The following is a 20,955-nucleotide window of genomic DNA, read 5'->3' as shown; positions in this document are numbered from 1 at the left end:
CCCCTGAATGCGGAACAGATCACATTTAGGCCAATAAAACAACTTGTAAATTAATCATTACAAACACGGAATCAGATAGTACTGATAAAACATGTATGAACAACAACAAAAAAAACACAAACAAAAAATAAATAAACTGTACAAACTGATTCATATGAGGGGTTTTTTCAGGCCATAGTTTGTAACTCTTTTCAAATAAGCTGTTGTAGGGAGAAGTCTGTTTGTCTATATTGCTAAGCAACGAGTCAACAATTTAACAGATTAGGAAACCGTAACTTACAGATCCAGCAATGTCTTCCAGCTATTCGGCAAACCAGGTAATCTAAATAACAACGCCAATAAAAACTCTAAACATTACACATTTTACTTCTCTGTTTATGCGTTTTTAAAACTTCTATTCACAGTATGACAGCGCCTTTAAACCGCACAGGCTGCAGAACTGGTGTGAGACTAAGCACTTCAAAGAGGTATAGGAAGTTTTCAACTCTTGATCATTTCCATTTCGTGTTAGATTTAAACAAATTTGTGCAAAAATAGATTTTTACAAAGATTTTATCTCCCTCTATGTGTGGGTATTTGCAGAGACCTAGTGCACAGGTGGGCCGTACCACCTTCATCGCTGATGATAGAGGACACCTGCTCCCAGGAGTGGGGAAGGTGAGATCACATCTTTCTTCTTTCCCCTCTTCACTGGAAGTGACGTTTTTCACTGTGAATATATGACTTCACTCCCTCACTGCGTGTGTGTTGCTACAGAGAGGCCTTGCATGGCCTGACTTTAAAGGCACCTGGGATCTACCTGCTCGCATCCCAGGCCAGCGAATCAACCCTACCGCCCGCTCTGTGGAGGGCCTCAACAGGCTCAAATCATGGGGACGGTACCCAAAGAACGCTGACATGTCTCAGCCACACAGAGGCAGCAAAAGCACAAATAGGCAGAAGGAAACTGGCGAGCAGGTTAGAGCCACACAAACACAACAACCTGGTGTGGTGTTGAGTGTATACTAACAATTTTTCCATCCAGACTGATGTTTTCACAAACTCTGTGCTGTTTTCACAGTGTGTTTGTCAGTCATATGACTTACCCAAAAAAAGTTGCTGAGTACTGCTTCATCTTTCCAAGTAAATGTAATGTTTGAGCTGAATCTTGAGACTGCCTGAGCAGGTTTCAGCGAAGACTATCTTTATTTTTAACTACATGCTTTGGTACAAACATTACTGATTCACTATGATGAGTACAGAGAAAGCATATTGCTGTGAATGCTTTCATCAGCAACTACACTCATGTGAAAGAGACAATTTTCATAGGATTCTATGATATTCCATGATATATTCATTGTTCAGTAGCTTAACAAATGACCACAAAAAGAACATTCCTCTGAAAACAGTCAGGTAAAAAGACTGGATGGAAAATGAGTGAAAAAGAAACCAATATCTAAAGTAAAAGTTTAAAAAATCTTCAGAAAGCCTGGAACACTATTTCTCAAGACCACTTTAAAAATTGCAAGAAAATCTGGCTCCAGGAAACAAAATATAAAGAAATGAGTAGTGAAGACTTGTTATAGTTATGGTTGGAAAATTGTAGGTACATATTACTTTCCACAAGTCAAGGTCAAGGTAACTTTATTTATGCCCATAGGCAAGGTAAATTTTCTTTACAGAAAAATGTTAGCATTTGGCATCCCTTCAAAAACACACAATGTCAATAGAAAATTGTATTTGTTTAGTCAGTATAAGCTTTTAATGATATAAGTTTATTTGTGATAGAATGCTGCATGATGATCTTTTCCTTGCTTAGAACTGATTGTTCTTCATGAAACGTGTTCTGATACTTGTATCTGAATCTTTCCACAGCGATAGTAAGAAGTTGAACAAGCAGTTCTGATCTTGCACACACACACACACACACACACACACACACACTCTCACACAACAATCACATTTTACAGGGTATCTGATTGAGTCAGATTTTTGTTCAGATGTTACATCATATCCTTAAAAATGTATTTAGTGTGTCATCAAATAGAAAAACTTTCTAGATGCTCCTAATATCTTCTGTATATAAAAGACACTGTTCAGATTATGTCTTTAAAGCTAAAGGGAGGCCATGCTTATCTTTGAAAGACCATAACTATACCACTCCAAATAATATCTTCTTGGAGAGGAGGAATATACAAATAGGTTGTAAGTAACCGGAGCTACTGTCTTGTTTCCATGTGGTGAGAGGATGGAAATTAGCTGGCTTCAGGTTGCCTCAGAGCGTTGTTGACATTTAAAGGTCTCTCTGGTCACTCTGGACCAAAACAGAAGAGGTAGAGGACCAAAGAAAAACAATAAGGAACCCAAGAGTACGGAAAACAAAGGGGTAGTTCTAAGGGTCTGCCTGGTAAGACAGATGAGCCATAGGGACCGGCTGTAAGGCAGAGAGTGCTTTGGAGGGCCGACCCCGGTGGAGAGGACCTTTTTAGAAACTTGACTGGGGGCTCACTTGGGACGGACAAAGGCAATCTAACACCCATGAGGAATTTTTATTTTTAAGATAATTTTGGTTCTGTTTTTCAAAGAAACATGTTGTCATTATTTTGTTTCACATTTTTCATTTACTTATTTATTATCTTCTGTCCCTTGAAGTGGAAATCAGGTTTTATTTGATCGCAGAATAATGATGATAGGTGAGCGAGGCAGAGAGGGTTTTCCTCAGAACTGGAGTCATACTTAGAGCAGTCAGATGATTAGGGCTGCAACTAACAATTATTTTGATAGTCGACTAATCTGCCTAATTTCTCTTCTATTAGTCGATTAGTCAACTATTATTTCAGCAACTCTTATGTCCGCTTCCTGTGGGCAGACCTCATGTTCTGGCTTTAGTGCCTCACCTGCTCAAGTCTGCCCACCCATGAATTTCACCCTGTTATCTCATGACCCAGAAAACATTTGAATTTGAAAAAAAATCTGATTTATTTTTAACATAAGACCGTCAGAATAAAAATGAAATAAATGAAAATATTAATACAAATTTAAGTGCAAGTAGTATTTAAACAAAATTAATGATGTGCAAACAGGAAACTAAAATGGCTTCTGTCCACAAGTTCGAATATGTCATGGATCGCTGTGTGGCAAGCAGGAGGAGGACCCAAATGCAAAACTCAGACACGGGGATGAACTCGAGAAACACAGCTTTAATGCTGGCACGGCAGAACACAGGAAATACAAAACTAAACTGGGAAAAGTAAACTAACACTCGCAGGTAGACACAGGAAGATCCACACAACATGAGGGAGAACGCGACACAGCACTGAGGGAGACGCAGACATAAATACACCAAGGGTTAACGAGCGGAGTGGGAGCACATGGGGAACACAGGTGACACTGATAATAATCACGAGACATGGCAGAAGTGAACACAACACTGGCGGGGAGACGGGTGAAGCGAAACAGGAAGTACAGAGGTTCAGACAGGAGGAGAGAGAGCACGAGTAGAACACCAACATAACGGGCAGGGGAGACACGGAATAAACACGAAAGGGGACGAGGGCTCATGAATACACAGAGGGGCACACAGGGGGTGAGAGTCATAAAGGGAAAGCACTCAGGAAACAACACAACAGGGCAACTCAGGAAACAGAGCCTAAACAGGGAACTGAATACAAAGATACATGAGAATTAAGAATACTGGGCCAACATGGCCCATGACCCCCCCCGCAAGGGCTGGCACCCGACAGCCCCAACCCGCGAACAAAAACAAGAAAAACAGAAAACAACCCACCCAGGGCGGGAGGCGGGGGACCAGGACGGAGGGACCAGAACAGGAAACAAAACCACCAACAGAAAACACAGGAGCACAAGACACTAGTCCATAATAAATGTCAGGAGGCCGACCCAGGGCCCACAGGCACAAAAGTTCACGGGTCACACAGTCGGGGGGCCGACCAGACGGGTGGCACAGGTGACAGAGCTGGTCCGGAGGCCGGCCGCGTAGAAGAAGGCGGCGGCCAAGGAGATGATAGAGCAGTTCAGGAGGCCGACCGTGCGGAAGGCAACGGCGGCACTCCGGCGTCAGGCGTGGTGGCCGAGGCCCGGTGGGCACAGGACCGGACGAGGCAGGACCAGATGGTGGCGTGGCAGCCACAGGCGAAGCGGGGACCGGACCAGGCGAAGCGGGGACCGGACCAGGCGAAGCGGGGACCGGACCAGGCGAAGCGGGGACCGGACCAGGCGAAGCGGAAGCAGATGCTGGAGCTGGACCAGGCAAAGACAAGGCTGAAGCAGATGCTAGAGCCGGACCGGGCGAAGCCGAGGCGGAGGCCGGACCAGGCGAGGATGCAGATTCTGATGAAGCCGGACCAGGCGAGGATGCAGATTCTGATGAGGCCGGACCAGGCAGAGCTGCAGAGGCCGGACCAGGCAGAGCTGCAGAGGCCGGACCAGGCAGAGCTGCAGAGGCCGGACCAGGCAGAGCTGCAGAGGCCGGACCAGGCAGAGCTGCAGAGGCCGGACCAGGCAGAGCTGCAGAGGCCGGACCAGGCAGAGCTGCAGAGGCCGGACCAGGCGAAGACGGGGCCGGGCGAGGCGGGCGCAGGTGGCAGCTGAACGGGCCCCTCGGACCCTCCAGCGGAAACGGATGCAGAGCCAGCGGGTGCGGGGACCTTTGGCACCGCGGGCGCTGACTGTGGCGGCACAGGGCACGCAGTCGGCTTAGGATGCAATGGCTGGGGCTGTGCAGGGCAAACAGTCAGTTCAAAGTGTGTCAGCACCGCGTAATCCTCAGCTGGCAAAGAAGGCTCACAAAGGCTTCCAGCTGAGGTGGACAGTGACTGAACGGGTTGCTGGGCTAAGCACTGAGCTGGTGACAGAGTCAATAACTGAGCTGACAAACGAACAGGCAATGAAGCAAAGGACTGGAGCGGTAACGGAGCGGATGACTGAGCAGACTGAGGAGCTAATGGCTGCGCTAGAGACTGAGCTGGTAACAAAACAGGAACCTGTGCTATGACCTGAGCTACTGACTGCGCTAAAGACAGGGGTGCACGTTGCAGTGATGGCGGGACAGCAGGTAGTAGAACCGATGACTGAACAGGAGACGGAGCTGCTAACTGTGCTAAAGTCTGGACTGGTGACAAAACAAGAATCTGTGTTAACAACTGAGCTACAGACTGTGTTATGGATAGTAATGCTAGTTGAAGTGGTAGTTGCGCTTGTGGTTGAACAGGTGTCTGACTCTGGGTTGCTCTCCTTCTGGGAACAGGAACAGGTGCTAGGCCTGGCCGAACACCAGCCATCCCCACCCGAGAAACAGATACGGGTGCAGGGACGAGCTGGGCTCTGGCTGCCTTTACCCTGGGGGCCGGTGTAGGTGCAGGAGCAAGCTGGACCTCTGTCGCTCCCACCCGAGGAACTGAGACGGGTGCAGGAGGCGGCAGGGTCGCAGCTGACCTCACCCGGGGAACCGGAACAGGAGCAGGCAAAGTCTGGGTGTCCATCAACCCCACCCGAGGAGCAGGTACAGGTGCCGGGATGATAGGAGCCTCTGCCAGTCTGGGAACAGAAGCAGGGACCAGCTGGACCTCAGCTACCCTCTCCCGAAGAACTGATACGGGAGCTAGGGGAGGCTGGGCCCACGCTGCCTTGGTTACAGAAACTGAAGCGGGAGAGCTGAGCTCAGGAGCAGAAACAGACACAGGGAAAACGGAGTTAGTGGAACTAGAAACAGTGTTAGCGAACAGAGATTCATGGCGGGCCACTCCCAGCGACTCTGTAGGCCTTAAGCTGTCCATGTTAGGTGTAGCAGTCCCTAAAACAGTCATTGCACAGGAAGATCCAGGTTTAGCAGAGTCAGAGTCTGTAATACCGGGCACAAAGGGATCCATTATGGACACAGGAGCATTCACACAGACCGTTTCTAAATGTACAGGTTGGGGAGCAGCATAGTCCAGGAGTGGAGACACTGTTAACTTCACAGTGCTGTTCACAAGTATGCGGCTCAAAAACGGTCTTTTGCTTCTCTACGGTGAAATAATCTGTCTGTGAGTTAATTGCTGCTGACCTGGGAGGAGCACAGGAAACATAGTCGCTCTCAAACACGGGCGTGAGGGTAGGCACTGCAGGACCAGAATTAACAGACCCAGACTTCCCAGACACGGAGTTAATGGCCTCAGGGATGACGCGCACGGGGCTTACAGTGCCAGGATTCTTTAATTTAGCATGAACAGCAGTCTCTAGAGGGGTGATGAAGTCAGTCTCGTGCGTAATAGAAGCGGAGGCAAACGTAGAAACAGTATGAGGAGTAGCTTTAGCGTGGCGACGGCGTGAGCGTCGTGTTTCCCCGGGAACTGTGCCATGAGTTCCCGAGGCAGTGGGTGCAGGCACTTCGGTGATGTCGGCTGGCTGAGCCGATGACGAACCGGGCTGCGCCGGAGAAACAGGGAGCTTGTGCAGCTCTGAGCGCGGAAGTCCCAGGTAGAGCGCAAAAGCCTGCAGCGGAGTAAGGTCGTTTGTCGACGGCTCAAAACCACTCCCCGACCGCCGAGTAACCCTCTTCTTTGCGCGGGACGTGGGCGGTGACCGGAGAGGCGAACCAGAAGTCGAAAAGGCCTGAGGAGTTGTGGCAGGCGATAGGCTGACTCCTCCAACTCTTCTTACCGTGGGGCGGTGTGGGGAAAAAGCAGCAGCCTTTGCCATTTGGACGCTGCGCGGCCCACCTAGCGCCCATCGAGTCCCATGAAAGGCAGACTCGTGCTCCTGGGCGTGCCGAGCCTCCTGCCTTCTCCTCTCGCTAGGGAAGGCGGAGTTTGCACGCTGCCGGTTCCGAACGGAGTTTGCTGGGTCCATTACTGGTCGCGTTCTTCTGTCATGGATCGCTGTGTGGCAAGCAGGAGGAGGACCCAAATGCAAAACTCACAGACACGGGGATGAACTCGAGAAACACAGCTTTAATGCTGGCACGGCAGAACACAGGAAATACAAAACTAAACTGGGAAAAGTAAACTAACACTCGCAGGTAGACACAGGAAGATCCACACAACATGAGGGAGAACGCGACACAGCACTGAGGGAGACGCAGACATAAATACACCAAGGGTTAACGAGCGGAGTGGGAGCACATGGGGAACACAGGTGACACTGATAATAATCACGAGACATGGCAGGAGTGAACACAACACTGGCGGGGAGACGGGCGAGGCGAAACAGGAAGTACAGAGGTTCAGACAGGAGGAGAGAGAGCACGAGTAGAACACCAACATAACGGGCAGGGGAGACACGGAATAAACACGAAAGGGGACAAGGGCTCATGAATACACAGAGGGGCACACAGGGGGTGAGAGTCATAAAGGGAAAGCACTCAGGAAACAACACAACAGGGCAACTCAGGAAACAGAGCCTAAACAGGGAACTGAATACAAAGATACATGAGAACTAAGAATACTGGGCCAACATGGCCCAGGACCGTGACAGCATAAAGTTTCAAATTAATTTAAAAAGATTTTATTTTCGAGTTTAGAGATGATTCAGTTCATTAATTTCCGATTGCAGTGAACATGCTCTGGAGTGAGGCTTGCTCTTATCTTTGAGATGATGTTCCCAGCTGTTGATAACTATGCTAAAGATGCTCTCTATCATGACTTCAGCCATTTGAAAGGTGCATGAGCTTCTCAAATGGCTTTAGTGTTTTTTAGCCCAACCAGAAGCCTTGGATGAACCGGGATGTTCGTCTCCTCCTGAAGGCCCACAACACTGCCTTTAGGTCAGGAGATGCACACGCCTACAGTACAGCCAGGGCTAATCTAAAGAAGGGCATCAAAAAAGCCAAACACCATTACAAAAAGAAGGTAGAAGAACACTTCTCCAACTCCAACCCCCGACGCATGTGGCAAGGACTCCAGACCATTACAGCCTACAGGACCACCAAACCCTCCCCGCATCCTCTGATGTCTCCTTCCTCAATGAGCTCAACAACTTTTATGCTCGTTTTGAGCGAGGGAACCCCACAACCACAACCAAAACAGACATGATGCCAGACCACCAACCTTTGACTCTCTCCCCCACCAATGTAGGAGCGGTGCTGAGCAGGATCAATGTCCACAAGGCTGCAGGTCCTGATGGCATCCCCGGGCGTGTTCTCAGAGCGTGTTCTGGGGAGCTTGCAGGAGTGCTCACAGACATATTCAATCTGTCCTTGGCCCACGCTGTGGTACCGGCCTGCTTCAAATCCACCTCCATCGTCACGATACCCAAAAACTCCAACCCATCTTGCCTCAATGACTACCGCCCAGTAGCACTCACCCCCATCATCGCTAAGTGCTTAGAGCTAGCACACTTCAAATCCTGTCTCCCCCCCACCCTGGACCCCCACCAATTCGCATACCGCCAGAACAGGAGCACAGAGGATGCAGTCTCCATCACACTGCACTCTGTCCTCTCACACCTGGACAACAACAACACAGAACAGCCAGAATGCTGTTTATAGACTTAAGTTCAGCATTCAATACAATCCACCCCTCACAATTCATCAGGAAACTGACAGACCTGGGCATTAGTTCCCTCATCTGCAAATGGTTACTGGACTTCCTGACCAACCGCCCCCAACATGTCCGGCTGGATAACCGCTGCTCATCATCAATCACAATGAACACCGGTGTACCACAAGGCTGTGTGATGAGCCCTTTCCTCTACTCCCTCTTCACCCACGACTGCAGACCTGCTGATGGTTCCAACACCATCATTAAGTTTGCAGATGACACCAAGCTCCAAGCTGGTCAAGAAGGCTCAGCAGCGCCTCTTCTTCTTGAGGACTCTGAGGAAGAACTACCTGTCCTCAGACATCCTGGTGAACTTCTATCGCTGCACCATCGAGAGCATCCTGACCAACTGTATAACAGTCTGGTACGGGAACTGCTCTGCCTCGGACCGGAAGGCGTTGCAGAGGGTCGTGAAAACTGCCCAGCGCATCGCCGGAGCACCACTTCCGACCATAAAGAACATCTACAGGAAGCGGTGTCTGAAAAGGGCTGGGAAAATCATCAAAGACCCCAGTCACCCATCACATGGACTCTTCACCCTCCTGCCCTCTGGGAGGCGCTACAGGAGCCTCCGGACTAAGACCACCAGGTACCGGAACAGCTTCTTCCCCACAGCTGTCAGACTCCTGAACTCTGCCTCCTGACATCTGACCCACGTTAAACTCATGGACTGAACATACACACACCCACAACCACCTACACACACACACAATGGACAACTGTACCCTCAAACACACAATAATAACATGGACTGAACCACCACTCACAACCACTAGCACTTTATATAGCCTCTGTAGAAATTATCCACATACCTCACTTATCTTAACTGCACTACTGTATAGCTCTGTGTAAATAATCATTCTGTACATACGATAATTTTTAATCCTACAACTGTTTATAACTTGCATAGTTCACATTTTTGTATAGCAGTAGATCTCAGATTTCTGTATAGTTTTTTATATTTATATCCTGTTCATAGCCTGTACATAGCTTGTACTCACTACATACTTATAGTTATAGAATATTCATAACATACTTCATACCGTGTACATTATAACATACCATAATAGACCCATTTCTGTAATATACTTACATATCTATATTATTGCTAATATATATAGTAATATATCTATATCACGGCTAAAGCACTTCTGGATGGATGCAAACTGCATGTCGTTGCCCTGTGCCTGTGCATGTGCAATGACAATAAAGTTGAATTCTATTCTATTCTATTCTAACAATAAAATTCTGTGTCAACAAATTTTATATATTCGACGACAGCGATTATGGCGACGAATCCTTGCAGCCCTACAGCAGATGAGGTGGAGGCATGCCAGACAATAGAGCAAGAAGGTGAAAGCTAACACAGAGGACATATACCAGCTTTTGGGGAACCCGCAAAAGGGAAAAATGACAACAGGCAAAGCTATTATGGATAAGAAGTATTGTGTAAGCTGGGGCTTTGAAATTGTGGGATTTGGTTTCTCAGTTTCCATGCAGGACACTAGCCTGTGAAGGGAATCATTTTTCCATGGCAGCCTTGTTGCATTATGTTTAAGTGGCTTTAAGAGCAGAATAAAGCCCTGACTTTCCACAGGGCTTTATTATTTTCCTGTTTATCAGTTACAAGACAATATAACTTCTAACTATTAAATAATAACTATTATAACTTGAAAAGACTAAATTCTGATCCTAGGTTATCTGAGCCATTCAGTAACCACAGATATGCTGAAGAATGTTTTGCTCCAGAATGTTTCATGAGAATTCAACTGAATATCATGGTTTGGGGTTGACAATAATGAATGAATAATTTCATTCATTATTGTTTTGATTTGGAGAAGTGGGCTTTGAGGTCTCCAGTTTAGTCATAAATAACTTTAGGCTTAATTGTGAACTTACTCTTCCCTTTGTCTCATCTCTGGGTTTCATCCTTTAGTACCTTCCATGTTAAGGCTATCATGTTTCTGATGCTTTTGTCAGGCTTGTGTGTCTTAATCCTGTGTGCTTATCTTTCCTGTTTTATTTTGATAGTCCCTTGTCTTGCGTGCTAAATGTTCCGTTTTGCTTCCTCTGTCTAATTTGTCCCTGTTGTTTTTCCCAGCCCTCCCCTACTCATCCTCCTGTGTATATATTGTGTATGTGTTGTGTCAGTCTCCCTTTGTTTATCTGTTCAGTTTCCCTCAGTGTTATCTAGCCCCTTGTACCTCTGAGTATTTTCCCAGTTTAGGTTGTGTAATCCAAGGTTTTTAGTTTCTTTTGTATTTTCATGCTCAGTTTTTGTTCTTGGAAGTTCAATCTAATAAACCACCCGCTTTTATTTAAGATGATCTTGTCTCCAAGTGTCTGCACATCACACTTGGTTTCCACAAACCTTTGACACTGAAAGGGTTCTTATTCCCCCTTCTAGATATAATAATGGCTAAAAGCTTCAGAGTCCTACATTAAACAGTTCTTAATATTACAGATGGTACATCTGTCACACTGTCCCTGCTCAGGCTCTTCAAAAGATGATATGTCTTCCTCTTAGCTTTCAACTTCTTGCTCTGATATCTGGCCTTCCTCCACCTCATCATACCCTGACAGCAATGAGACTGATTCCGCTTCCACAGTTCTGAATAAAATCCTTTGGGCCTCTTTCTGCTCTCTGCATCCTGAAGTATGAGAATTGGTTCAAAGCCAGTAGGGCACTGAATAAAAGTTATGTTTTGGAAGGGTAAAATTACTTTACATTCCTGAAATCCTACTTAATCCCAGTCCCTGTCAGAACTGTTGCTGCAGCTTTCTGAATCAACTGGGAGCTTTTTGTTCAGGGAGCCTTTATGGCAGTCTGCTGAATTACTTTGAGTTGTCAAGCCTGGAAGTAATAACTTCATGAATCTTTTCAGCATCTCTTTGAAACAGGATGTTTCTAACTTTGGAGTTATTGTGCAAATGAAGGGCCAGCCTTATATATTTGATATGCACATCAGTAACTAAAGCTGACTAATTGCTTGCAACCTATTGGGACTTATTAAGTATGAAATATATTTGTAATAGGTGGATATCGGTCTGGCTCCAAGATGAATTTGATTAAACTAGTATATCCAACATCAGTCAAAAGAGCATGTGCCCAGACCTTAGTTCAGCTAAGACTAGCCCCCCCCCCCCCCCCCTTCCTACTCTTGTGCACATAGTAAGTGGTAGTAAAGACTTTTAATGCTACAGTCACACTTCCGTCCGTGGCTCATGGTCACTGACATTAGCAAATGTCAGCAAGTTAAGAATGTAAAAATGTTAAAAAGTATTCCTTTATATTGGGGGTTACTGATTAGATGTGCTTACTTTATGACAGTTTTCTGTGTGTGACACACAGTTTTTGGCATTTAACATTATCTGGTGACTACAGCTGCGCTATAACAGTTACAGTAGGAACACTGTGCCAAGAATGAAGGCAGTTCTGTGGATGACTTCAGCCCTGCTAGTGTGTTTAAGCCAAGTCTATGAAAACTTCTAAATCAATATTAGTACTGAGAGGGAATAAAAAGAAGAAGAATTAAAAAGCACAAGTTGTCTACCAGGACTAGTTCTTAAAGAAAAGCAAACAGTTATAAACGGAATTCCTTTAGCTTATTTGTTTCTTGCAGTGTACGGTGTATCCATATAAATGGCCCACCCTGTATTTCATGTTTTTAGTAGTGATTTTATAAGACCACAAGCAAGTTGTGCAGCAAACATAGTAGTTAGCTGGAGGTATGTTAATTTAATATATTTGACGTTAAAAAAAAGGATATTTATGCAGTGCAATGTAATATATATTGTATTGCCTGCTACAGGACAGGCTGCACATGTGAATTTGTCAGTTTTTTCCTCCTCCTTTTTTTTGCATTTTCCTCCCAAGTTGGTTTTAGAGTACGGTCACATTTTAAAACTGATTTTTTTATTTTGGGTTTGCTTTTATGCCTACTGGGTGCAATATTGGTCAGGCAATGCGCAATCCCTGAGCTGAGCTCTTACCTTAGAGAGATTAGGCCTTGCATAGGTGCTCACTGTGAGTGGAGTTGCTGTGCTTAAGATTATAGTGCTACCAATCTTTGAACTTAATCTGTTCGATGACAGGTTTTCTTTAACAAACTCAGAAAACTTGATTTTCTCTCTGAGTCCTCACCTTCTGCTGCATTTTAACCAGGTGACTAACATGATAATTCAGTTCTTCATTAATAAAGTTGCAAAGATGTGAGAATTCATTTGCCGAATTCTACAATTTTCATGAAACATTGGTTTGCTTAATTATTTTTGTACTTAACATTACTGCTTTCACAGTTATTCAGCTCTCAGCGACAGTGATTACGTCACAGATTTATTATCAGCTCAGAATCAAATCTATAGACTCCATCTCTGTAATTCTGTAGACAGTAATGCTGTCAGTTAGTTTTCTTACACTGCGAACATTTACTGTACGTTACAAACTATGTGGTAATTGGTCACATTGATCTTTTTCAACTAACGCATGTGTTTAAATCAGGTTGAACAAGAAACTCAGAGTTGATCAATTTGTTTTTAAACTCAGAGTTTGAATCTGCTTCCTGGAACAGGGCCCTGACATTATAAAGAATGCAGAATTTTTAAAGCACTTTGTTTTCATTTAACAGCAGTACCATTAAAAAGTATAGTGAATTTAAATGTTTCAGCTTCTGTTTCAATCCTTTTCAGACCAGTTTGAAAGTACTGCAGGATGATGCCACCCAGTCTGCTGCAGCTGAAGCCCGACCAGCTTCTCAGAATTGGTCCACTACTGGGAGTGACAGAACTACCAACCAGAACCGGGCAGGCTCACAGGCAGCAACAGAACAAGCTACAGGAAATGACAGGCTGCCTAGCCATTGCTCTGCAGCTGAAAAGAATTCAGCTTTGAATCAGGCTGCTGTGGAGAAAAACCATATCAGGCCTGATACTGGTGAGGGGAGACAAACAAGAAATATGTCAGCAAAAGCAGTCAGCCAGCCATCACAAGCATCCATCGAGCAGAGACAGAGAAAGATACAGCAAGACCTGTGAACAGTCCTTTATTTCTCAGTGCATCAGAAAATGACAGAAACCTATAAAAATAAATACACCTGAACAATAGTAATGTTGACCAGTTGTAATGAATCCATTTTCAGCATGTGAATTATGGAAAGGAAAAAAATGGTAATACAAGGAAATGTTATTGGTGTTGCCTGAAATGTTACTGATTGCACTCAAACTGCCCACTATATCAGCCCTTCACTTCTCCTGTGCCTTTTACCTCTAATCTGATTTTTTTTTTTTGTCAAGTTGACACTCCAATCAAGAATCTCTTATTGTTCCGTCAGCTGACCAGTGTAATGAGTTCCAGCATTACTGAATGATGGAGAAGAATAAAATACATTGTTCTCTCACACACGCTGTTGGTTAGTGGTAGGTTCAGCAGCATTTTGCAGTTTTAGTCTGTCACATTTGTAAACCTTGTATACACTGGGTTCTGTTTTATAAAGCTAATCATTGGGAAATTGTAAGCAGCCCATTTTTGTCTCCTACTATATCAAACCATGAACGGATGAAGTCAGAGTTTTTGGCAAATACTGTGGTGTTTATCCTCCATCTTTGTTAATCCAGACTGTATTAATTTGGAATCTGTGGGTGCTCCCAGAAGACGGGGTATGTGTTCATTTATTACATGAAATGGGTTGATTGGATACTTCATAATTCAATCCAGAAGCAGGGCATGTGACCATGAAATGAAAATTGGCAGTGCCAAAAAAAAAAAAAAAAAAAAAAAAAAAAGGCAAGAGGGGCATTCTCACAGAATATTTTTAATCTACTTTTTACACTATAAACTTTAATTACTGCCCTACAAAAAGAAGTAGATGCAGAAATTTAGTTTTTAGCCAAATTAAAGTGAAATTAATCTCACTGATTATTATCTGTTATATATTCTAAAAGTGGAACAGATTTGTCTAATTAGCTGAATGAATGCAAGTTTCAGTGGAAAGACATACCTTTGTGTCTTCAGTGCATATCTTTGTTGGGCTGTGTTAAAAACATGCTGTTCAACAGGTGGCTAATGGATGGACACTTTCTCTCAGAGAGAAATAGCTACTTTTGTCTGCTCTGTTATTCACAACAGGTTGCCACAGTGGCTAACTCTGCATGCAGGAAAGGTAAATGGACTAGTTCTTATGTAGCATTTATCTACTCGAGCACTTTATACAAGATGTCTCATTCGCCCATTTATACATCAGTGTTCAACCGCTTTCTATGTAACATTCACACCCACTCACAATCAAATGAATACATCAGGATTCAGTATCTTACCCAAGGATACTTTGGCATGCTTTTATCAGCCCAGTTTAATGCAAAAGAGTGTAAACTGGTCTGAAGCAAGTTAGATGTGCAATATAAATTTAATCTAGTCAAGGGATCCATTCATCCTCTTAACTGTTTATCAGATTTAGATTTGGGCATGGGAGCCTGAAGCCAAGAGTCACCTGAGCTGGTTACCAGTCCATCACAAGACCAACAGAAAAATGGTCGATGACTCATGCTCACATTCACACCTGCAGAAAATTTACAACCAAAAGTTAACCTAACGTGCATGTCTTTGGACTGTAGGAAGAAGCTACGGTGCCCAAAGAGAACCTACACAGACACAAGGAGAACATATAAACTCCAAATAAAACTTTCAGTTGGCATATTTGAACCCAGACTTTCAATCCTGTGAGCCAACAGAAAGAACCCAGTGTACTGCTTTTGTGATATTGAAAACTCAACCTACCTTGTTAACCCATTACCCTTTATAGTGCACCCCGCAGAATTAAATAAAAACATATGTACTTATTGGAAAAAGGAGCTGAGGTATTTAAGAAAGCAAAAATTCCTATTTAAAAAAAAAAAAAGGAAAGACAGAAAGATCAGACTGCAAATGGGACCCGGCGTCTTTTATCCCCTCTGTGTAGTTGTTGTAACATGTGACAGATGTACACTATTTATAGATCTGGCCTGAGGTTTGAATCAGGCTGCTGGTGCGAAAGGCCATAGCAGGCCTGATACTGGTGAGGGGAGACAAACAAGTAATATGTCAGCTAGCCATCACAAGCATTGACTACATATTGACCGTAGGTTTCAACCTACAGTCAATAGGTTTCATAATAAGCACATGGGTTTTCTCTCGTCTTCATTTTAAAACAATGAGTTAATGATGAGTGCAGTTTCACACACAATGCAATTACCCAAATGCATTAACAATACATACATACATACAACACATGGAGTTGGTTGTCTGCTTATAGCTCTTTGATTCTGTGAAGAGACAACATGTCATCACAAAGTTTGGTCAAACTTGCTTCAAAGTGACAATTTGCTTAGAGCACTTAGTTGATGTTTGATAAATAAAACATTTTAACAAGGCACACAAGTCCCAAGTTCAGTTTGTCAGATTTTGATCAAAATAGTTTTTAATCTGCCAGGAAGAACTAACATCTATGTCTATTGATGAGGTACAGTCAGCTTTGTGGTGATTCTGATTTTCGTAATGATCAACCAGTCCTTCTGAGTAGCTGTGACCTTTATCTTCAGACACGAAGAGGCTGAGCTGTACTTTTTATCCATCTCCTGCATTTTAAACTTTCCATTCTCAAATGTTCCCACTGACTCAAACTCTGTACAACTCTTCTCTTTGTCTGTGGCCACCACATTGTGACCCATCTCCACCTCACCTGACTCCAGGATGTCTTTGCCTCCTGACCCTGTTTCTACAAATATCCCTGTCACCACAGTAGGTTCAGTAAACACTACAGTCAGGCAATTTCCTTTTTCTGGGGTGCGGCCCCAGAAGAATCCTTCGCCAGCATCCCAGGCCAGCTTGGGGAAGTGCTTCTGATAGGTGGACATGTCAGAGTAAACTTCAGCTGAAGGATTGGTATAGACATCCTCCTCAAAATCCTTGTCTTTCAGCTTATTGTATGTGCCTTGAAATGAGGAGAAAGTTCCCATGTGTTGAAACAGCGAGGGTTTGAAAAGGATGGTCTCCTTTTGAGTCATCACCTCTCGGAAGTGAGTCATCAACCAGTCACAGGGCATTTCCTGGTAAAAGATGAAGAGGAAGCGAGCCAGAAGAGGAAGATGGGCTGATTTGTAGAGTTTACCAATATAGCCGAGGGCAGAGAATTCCAACGTTGCCCAGGTGAACTTCTTTCCTTCTTGCTCCTCAACTCGCTTTTTAATGGTTGTGAGGAAGTTTTTTGCAGAGAACACATCATCCTCTAGCTGGAGGTAATACCGTCCAAGACCTGCACAGTAGTGGATGAGGAAGGAATAATCCAGGTTCTGCTTGGAGCGGAACGTTACCCTTTCTGGAGCATCGTTGAAATTCCTCTTCAGACCTACAGAGAACCAGACAGATTTGTATCACAGGGAAAAAAAAAAACATTCAAACTGTATGTGAATGAATATGTACACTAGGGGTGATCGCATGTGAGCTGCACCTGTAATCGGAGGGTACCAGTCCTGGGGAACATGGATGACCAAAAGGTGGCCTTTTTCCAACTCAGAGGCAAAAGCTGATTTGATCTCCTTCACAGTGTCGACTCTCCAGCTGACGTCGAAATCTGCTAGCAGCACTACCACCACCATGAAGGAGTGCTCCTCAGGAGACGACTGGGAGAAGATGGATTTCAATGTGGGGACCAGATAGCTGCCCTTCTTCCTCTTTACTGAGGATAATCCAACAGATAAATACTCTGAAGCCGAAAGAAAAAGGAAAAAAAGTGAAGGGTTTTATGCCATTTCAAATCTAAAGCTGAGGTTAAAAAGTATTTCTGATAACAATTATTAAATAATGTGGTATGAAATTCAGCATGGTAACACCTTCAGACTGTGAGTAAATAAAAGTAAAACAAAAAAAGGAGAATTAGCATTGAAATAAAAGCAATAAATGCATGACATAAATACCAAAATAATACAAAATAAGTCTGTGAAGGTTCTCAATCATCCAGGTCATCGTAGTCAAAGGAGCTTGCAAAGAAAAGTGTCTGGACTTCTTTAAGTTGCTTGAAGACGTTTCACCTCTCATCCGAGAAGCTTCTTCAGTTCTAAGGGTCAAATGGTGGGGAGTCCCAGATTTAAACCCAGTGGGAGTAACCCCCCACAGAGGGACAAAAGGACCCCCTGATGATCCTCTAATCGCCTGAGCCAAGGTGTGAAACTGGGTGTGGGTCCCAATCAGCCAGAGTTTCGGGTGAGTTCATTGTGAAACCTGGCCCCACCTTATCATGCGAATTCCTGAAGTCAGATGGCCCAGGATGTGAGTGGGCATTAAGGCGTCTGGGGAGGGAACTCAAAACTGGATTATAGATGGCAGAGAGTTGGTGTCGTAAACCACCGCCTTTATTCAAAGATCTTTGAACAGAGGCGGTTTATATCTGGGACTCTCCACCATTTGACCTTAGAACTGAAGAAGCTTCTCGGATGAGAGGTGAAACGTCTTCAAGCAACTTAAAGAAGTCCAGACGCTTTTCTTTGCAAGCTCCTTTGAATACAAAATAAGGCACAACTGCTCATACAAATAGGAATATGCAAGTGACAGTGAAAAAACGCATTCCATAGTTTCCATAAGTTAGAGAACAACACCGGAAAGTGCTGTCATTATTTCTCTACGTGACTTTTTGCAATTTCTTTCTTTTTTTTACAGTTTGAAAAGGCAGCAGCAGCCTTATTATAATAATGAGAACAAAGTGTGGAGACTCACTCTGTTGAGTAGGTAGCACTCCAGCAAGCAGCTGATAGGACACATTGAAACTCAGATAATCTGCCTGGTCAATCCAGGACTCCATACTAACCGGCCTGTCTGCTTGCCATGTTAACTCATTAAGAACTATTTCAGGTGACCTTGCAAAGACCTGCAAAACAACAACAACAAAAACAAACCCAAAAGACAAAAACATGATTATTGTCTGATTAGAATATACACGTTGATGAGTGAGACAATGCACTATCTTTGTTACTTTGCAAAGCAAGATGAGAGCAAGTGCAGTTACAGGGATGGTGACTTATACAAGTCTACCTCCAAGTAAGTAAGGTGCACAGTTTGAAAAATAACTCAAATATTCTATGTGTAGGTGTGTTCTTACAGCCAGAAGGAAGTCCGAATGGTTAATGAAGTATAATCCCCCAATGACAAGCAGCACTGCCACAACAATATTCTTCTTCTTCGAATGAATCCGCATTTCCTATCACAAACACATACGTGATATTCCATCCATTATGCTGGTGTGTGACGCAGTACAACTGTAAATAATTCGGCCAATAGTTAATGATTCAGAAGGCTTGGACACAGGTTACACGGAACTGAGTGTGTTGTTGTAACTTAGAGTCTCATATATACACTTTGTATGCATCAGATACAGTTTACTGAACACTGTTGCTCTGGTGTAAATAACCCTGTGTCGCAAGTTGCAAAAGCCCTTTAACATATTCTATAGAGATGCACATTGAGAACCACTTACAGTTCAGGACAAGAAACAAAATTGTCCCATTCAGTACATTTCTCATTTTATCTCATCTTTTACCAGTGCTGGAACTTGGTGAAAGTTCAATGAGTGAGCTTTCTGTGGGGCTATGTGAAACAGTGATGACACAGAGTGCTGACTGACCCTGATAAATTTTCTTTCTAATGTTAATGTTTTTTAAGATATTAATTGTCAGTGGTCTAGTTCTACTTGATCACAGTAAAAACACAGTTCAGTTTGGCTACAGGTATTTAGTACTAGAATGTGGCACAAAAGGATGAACACCACTCCTCCAGCAGATAAGTGTTGATTTGGCATTTTGGTGATGTTAAACACTGTAAGAAATCCCATTTGGGTTGAGATCCGGTGACTGAAGGCCACAGCATAAAGCCCTTTCAGTCAACCCACTCAGTGTGACTATAACTAAGTGTGACTATAACTAATTGTTTTAGCTACAGACAATTTATTTGTACTGATGTATTTAAATGCAAAAAACTGATTTCAAACACAAGCCCGCTGAGCAATCTGTTAAAGTTTGAGACAAACTCATGTGGCAGGCTCAGCCTTTATGGCACTGTATCCTAACTACCCAAATCTACTCGAGCGAAACCATCTGCAGCAACTGTTTATTATTTATTCAGCTTCCCCCCCCTTTAATTTTTCCCTTGTCTGAATATTTCCTACAGCCATTACATAGCAGTCTCCCTCAGACGGAGTTTCTGCCAGTGTCGACTGTTACTGTAATCTTTTTTTCTTCTTGTTTGGTTACATTGTTTCCGAGTTCTAAACAGAGGAAAGGGCAGAGAGGTTACAGGGAAGCAGTAAACAAACACTGTAGATGATAAGAATGAGGTTTATAGCCAGGCTGCCCTACTCTTTTGTTTTTTTAAACGCACTGAGAAGTAAGGACAAGTAAGGAGATATGAAAAGCGTTGCGTAGTCTCATGTCAGACTAATCCTTAGAGCCAGGCTAGAGGACAAGCTTTACTTAGATTTTTAAAATGCCTTTGTTTTGTCAACGAGTACAGGGTCACTTCATAGAAGATACCAATTATAGCCGAGGCCACCTCATCTATAATTAGTACGCGGTCTCCTCTTTGATTTTTGCAATGTAACGCTCGCTGAAACAAACGCTTCCCGAACAGAACGACGAAACCGCAGTTACCCAAAAATGACAGAGTATAGAGAGCTGTCCGTGTGTTTTACCTTAAACAGCACTAATAATTTGAAGGTACCGCAAGAAAACTAGCCAGTCCTATGGAACGTTTTCAGATAGTGTCTACAAACAAGTGACTTCCGTAGAAGATATTTCAAGTTAAGAAATCCGGAAGATTTTTTTCTTGCTACCGTCTCTGCGCGATCAGGCTTTAAAAAAGCCATATCAATAGGGTTTAGCAATGATTTCCAACCGTCGCTCATAACACAAACACAGCCACACCGAAAAGTCTTGTATGAACCCACAGCTACGGTAAATGAGAAGAGTCCAAATGAAGAGTTAGCAGAAGGTACAGTAAATGAGCTAAACCAGGCATCCATCCATCCCGTCACTGAAAACAAAAAGCAGCTGCTGTGAGTCGGAACATAAATTATAAAGCTAATAAACTTGTGCCTGACCGGTATCTCCACTCACCTCCCTCCGCCGGTTGTCCTCAGCTCGATGGATAACAGTTAGTGAACGAGTTGCAGTCACGGCGTGATAATACTTACAGTACAACGCACCGAAAGTCAGAAAAGGCACTCACGGAAATGAAAAATGACTCGCCCCTTGGAACCCATGCATATAAACCAGTACTGCCGCATTCTGCACGTGTATTTCCACCTATAGTCCCCGACGCTCAACAGGCGACTCCAAGTAGCAGAGGCTGTACGCCAACCAGGTGTGGCGTCACGGTCGGACGACAGCCAACCGCTTACGTTCAAAGGCGGCCACATTCTTT

General features: G+C 44.0%; 2 protein-coding genes across 4 annotated transcripts; one reads left to right on the top strand and one right to left on the bottom strand.

Moving 5' to 3' along the window:
- The first annotated feature begins 242 nt into the window (after positions 1-242).
- On the top strand, positions 243-14,308 carry cfap126 (cilia and flagella associated protein 126). The gene is made up of 5 exons (XM_080899492.1): positions 243-317; positions 405-467; positions 583-657; positions 757-957; positions 13,206-14,308. The coding sequence occupies exons 1-5, from the start codon at positions 291-293 to the stop codon at positions 13,548-13,550; spliced, it is 711 nt and encodes a 236-aa protein (XP_080755618.1). The 5' UTR covers positions 243-290; the 3' UTR covers positions 13,551-14,308.
- LOC308407683 (alpha-1,3-mannosyl-glycoprotein 4-beta-N-acetylglucosaminyltransferase C) lies at positions 14,270-20,897 on the bottom strand. 3 transcript variants are annotated; one of them, XM_080899488.1, is made up of 5 exons: positions 20,649-20,897; positions 18,641-18,739; positions 18,259-18,409; positions 16,997-17,251; positions 14,270-16,894 (listed from the first exon to the last, which is right to left on the bottom strand). In XM_080899488.1, the coding sequence occupies exons 2-5, from the start codon at positions 18,734-18,736 to the stop codon at positions 15,999-16,001; spliced, it is 1,398 nt and encodes a 465-aa protein (XP_080755614.1). In that variant the 5' UTR covers positions 18,737-18,739; positions 20,649-20,897; the 3' UTR covers positions 14,270-15,998. The 3 variants fall into 3 exon arrangements, with proteins under 3 accessions (XP_080755614.1, XP_080755615.1, XP_080755616.1); XM_080899489.1 differs by having other exon boundaries at positions 20,761-20,860; XM_080899490.1 differs by lacking the exon at positions 18,641-18,739.
- Positions 20,898-20,955: the final 58 nt, after the last annotated feature.

Source organism: Rhamphochromis sp. 'chilingali' (assembly GCF_963969265.1).
Source record: "Rhamphochromis sp. 'chilingali' genome assembly, chromosome: 12".
NCBI classification, from domain to species: domain Eukaryota; kingdom Metazoa; phylum Chordata; class Actinopteri; order Cichliformes; family Cichlidae; genus Rhamphochromis; species Rhamphochromis sp. 'chilingali'.
This window is presented reverse-complemented; position numbering and strand designations above follow the sequence as displayed.

Coding starts and splice junctions, on each gene's coding strand:
- cfap126 (XM_080899492.1), top strand. CDS start 291: ATGTCTTCCAGCTATTCGGCAAACCAG. Junction 318..404: donor CCAGCTATTCGGCAAACCAG/GTAATCTAAATA, acceptor TTCTATTCACAG/TATGACAGCGCCTTTAAACC. Junction 958..13,205: donor AGAAGGAAACTGGCGAGCAG/GTTAGAGCCACA, acceptor AATCCTTTTCAG/ACCAGTTTGAAAGTACTGCA.
- LOC308407683 (XM_080899488.1), bottom strand. CDS start 18,736: ATGCGGATTCATTCGAAGAAGAAGAATATTGTTGTGGCAGTGCTGCTT. Junction 18,410..18,640: donor ATTCGGACTTCCTTCTGGCT/GTAAGAACACAC, acceptor GTTGTTTTGCAG/GTCTTTGCAAGGTCACCTGA. Junction 16,895..16,996: donor CTGGTACCCTCCGATTACAG/GTGCAGCTCACA, acceptor GGTTCTCTGTAG/GTCTGAAGAGGAATTTCAAC.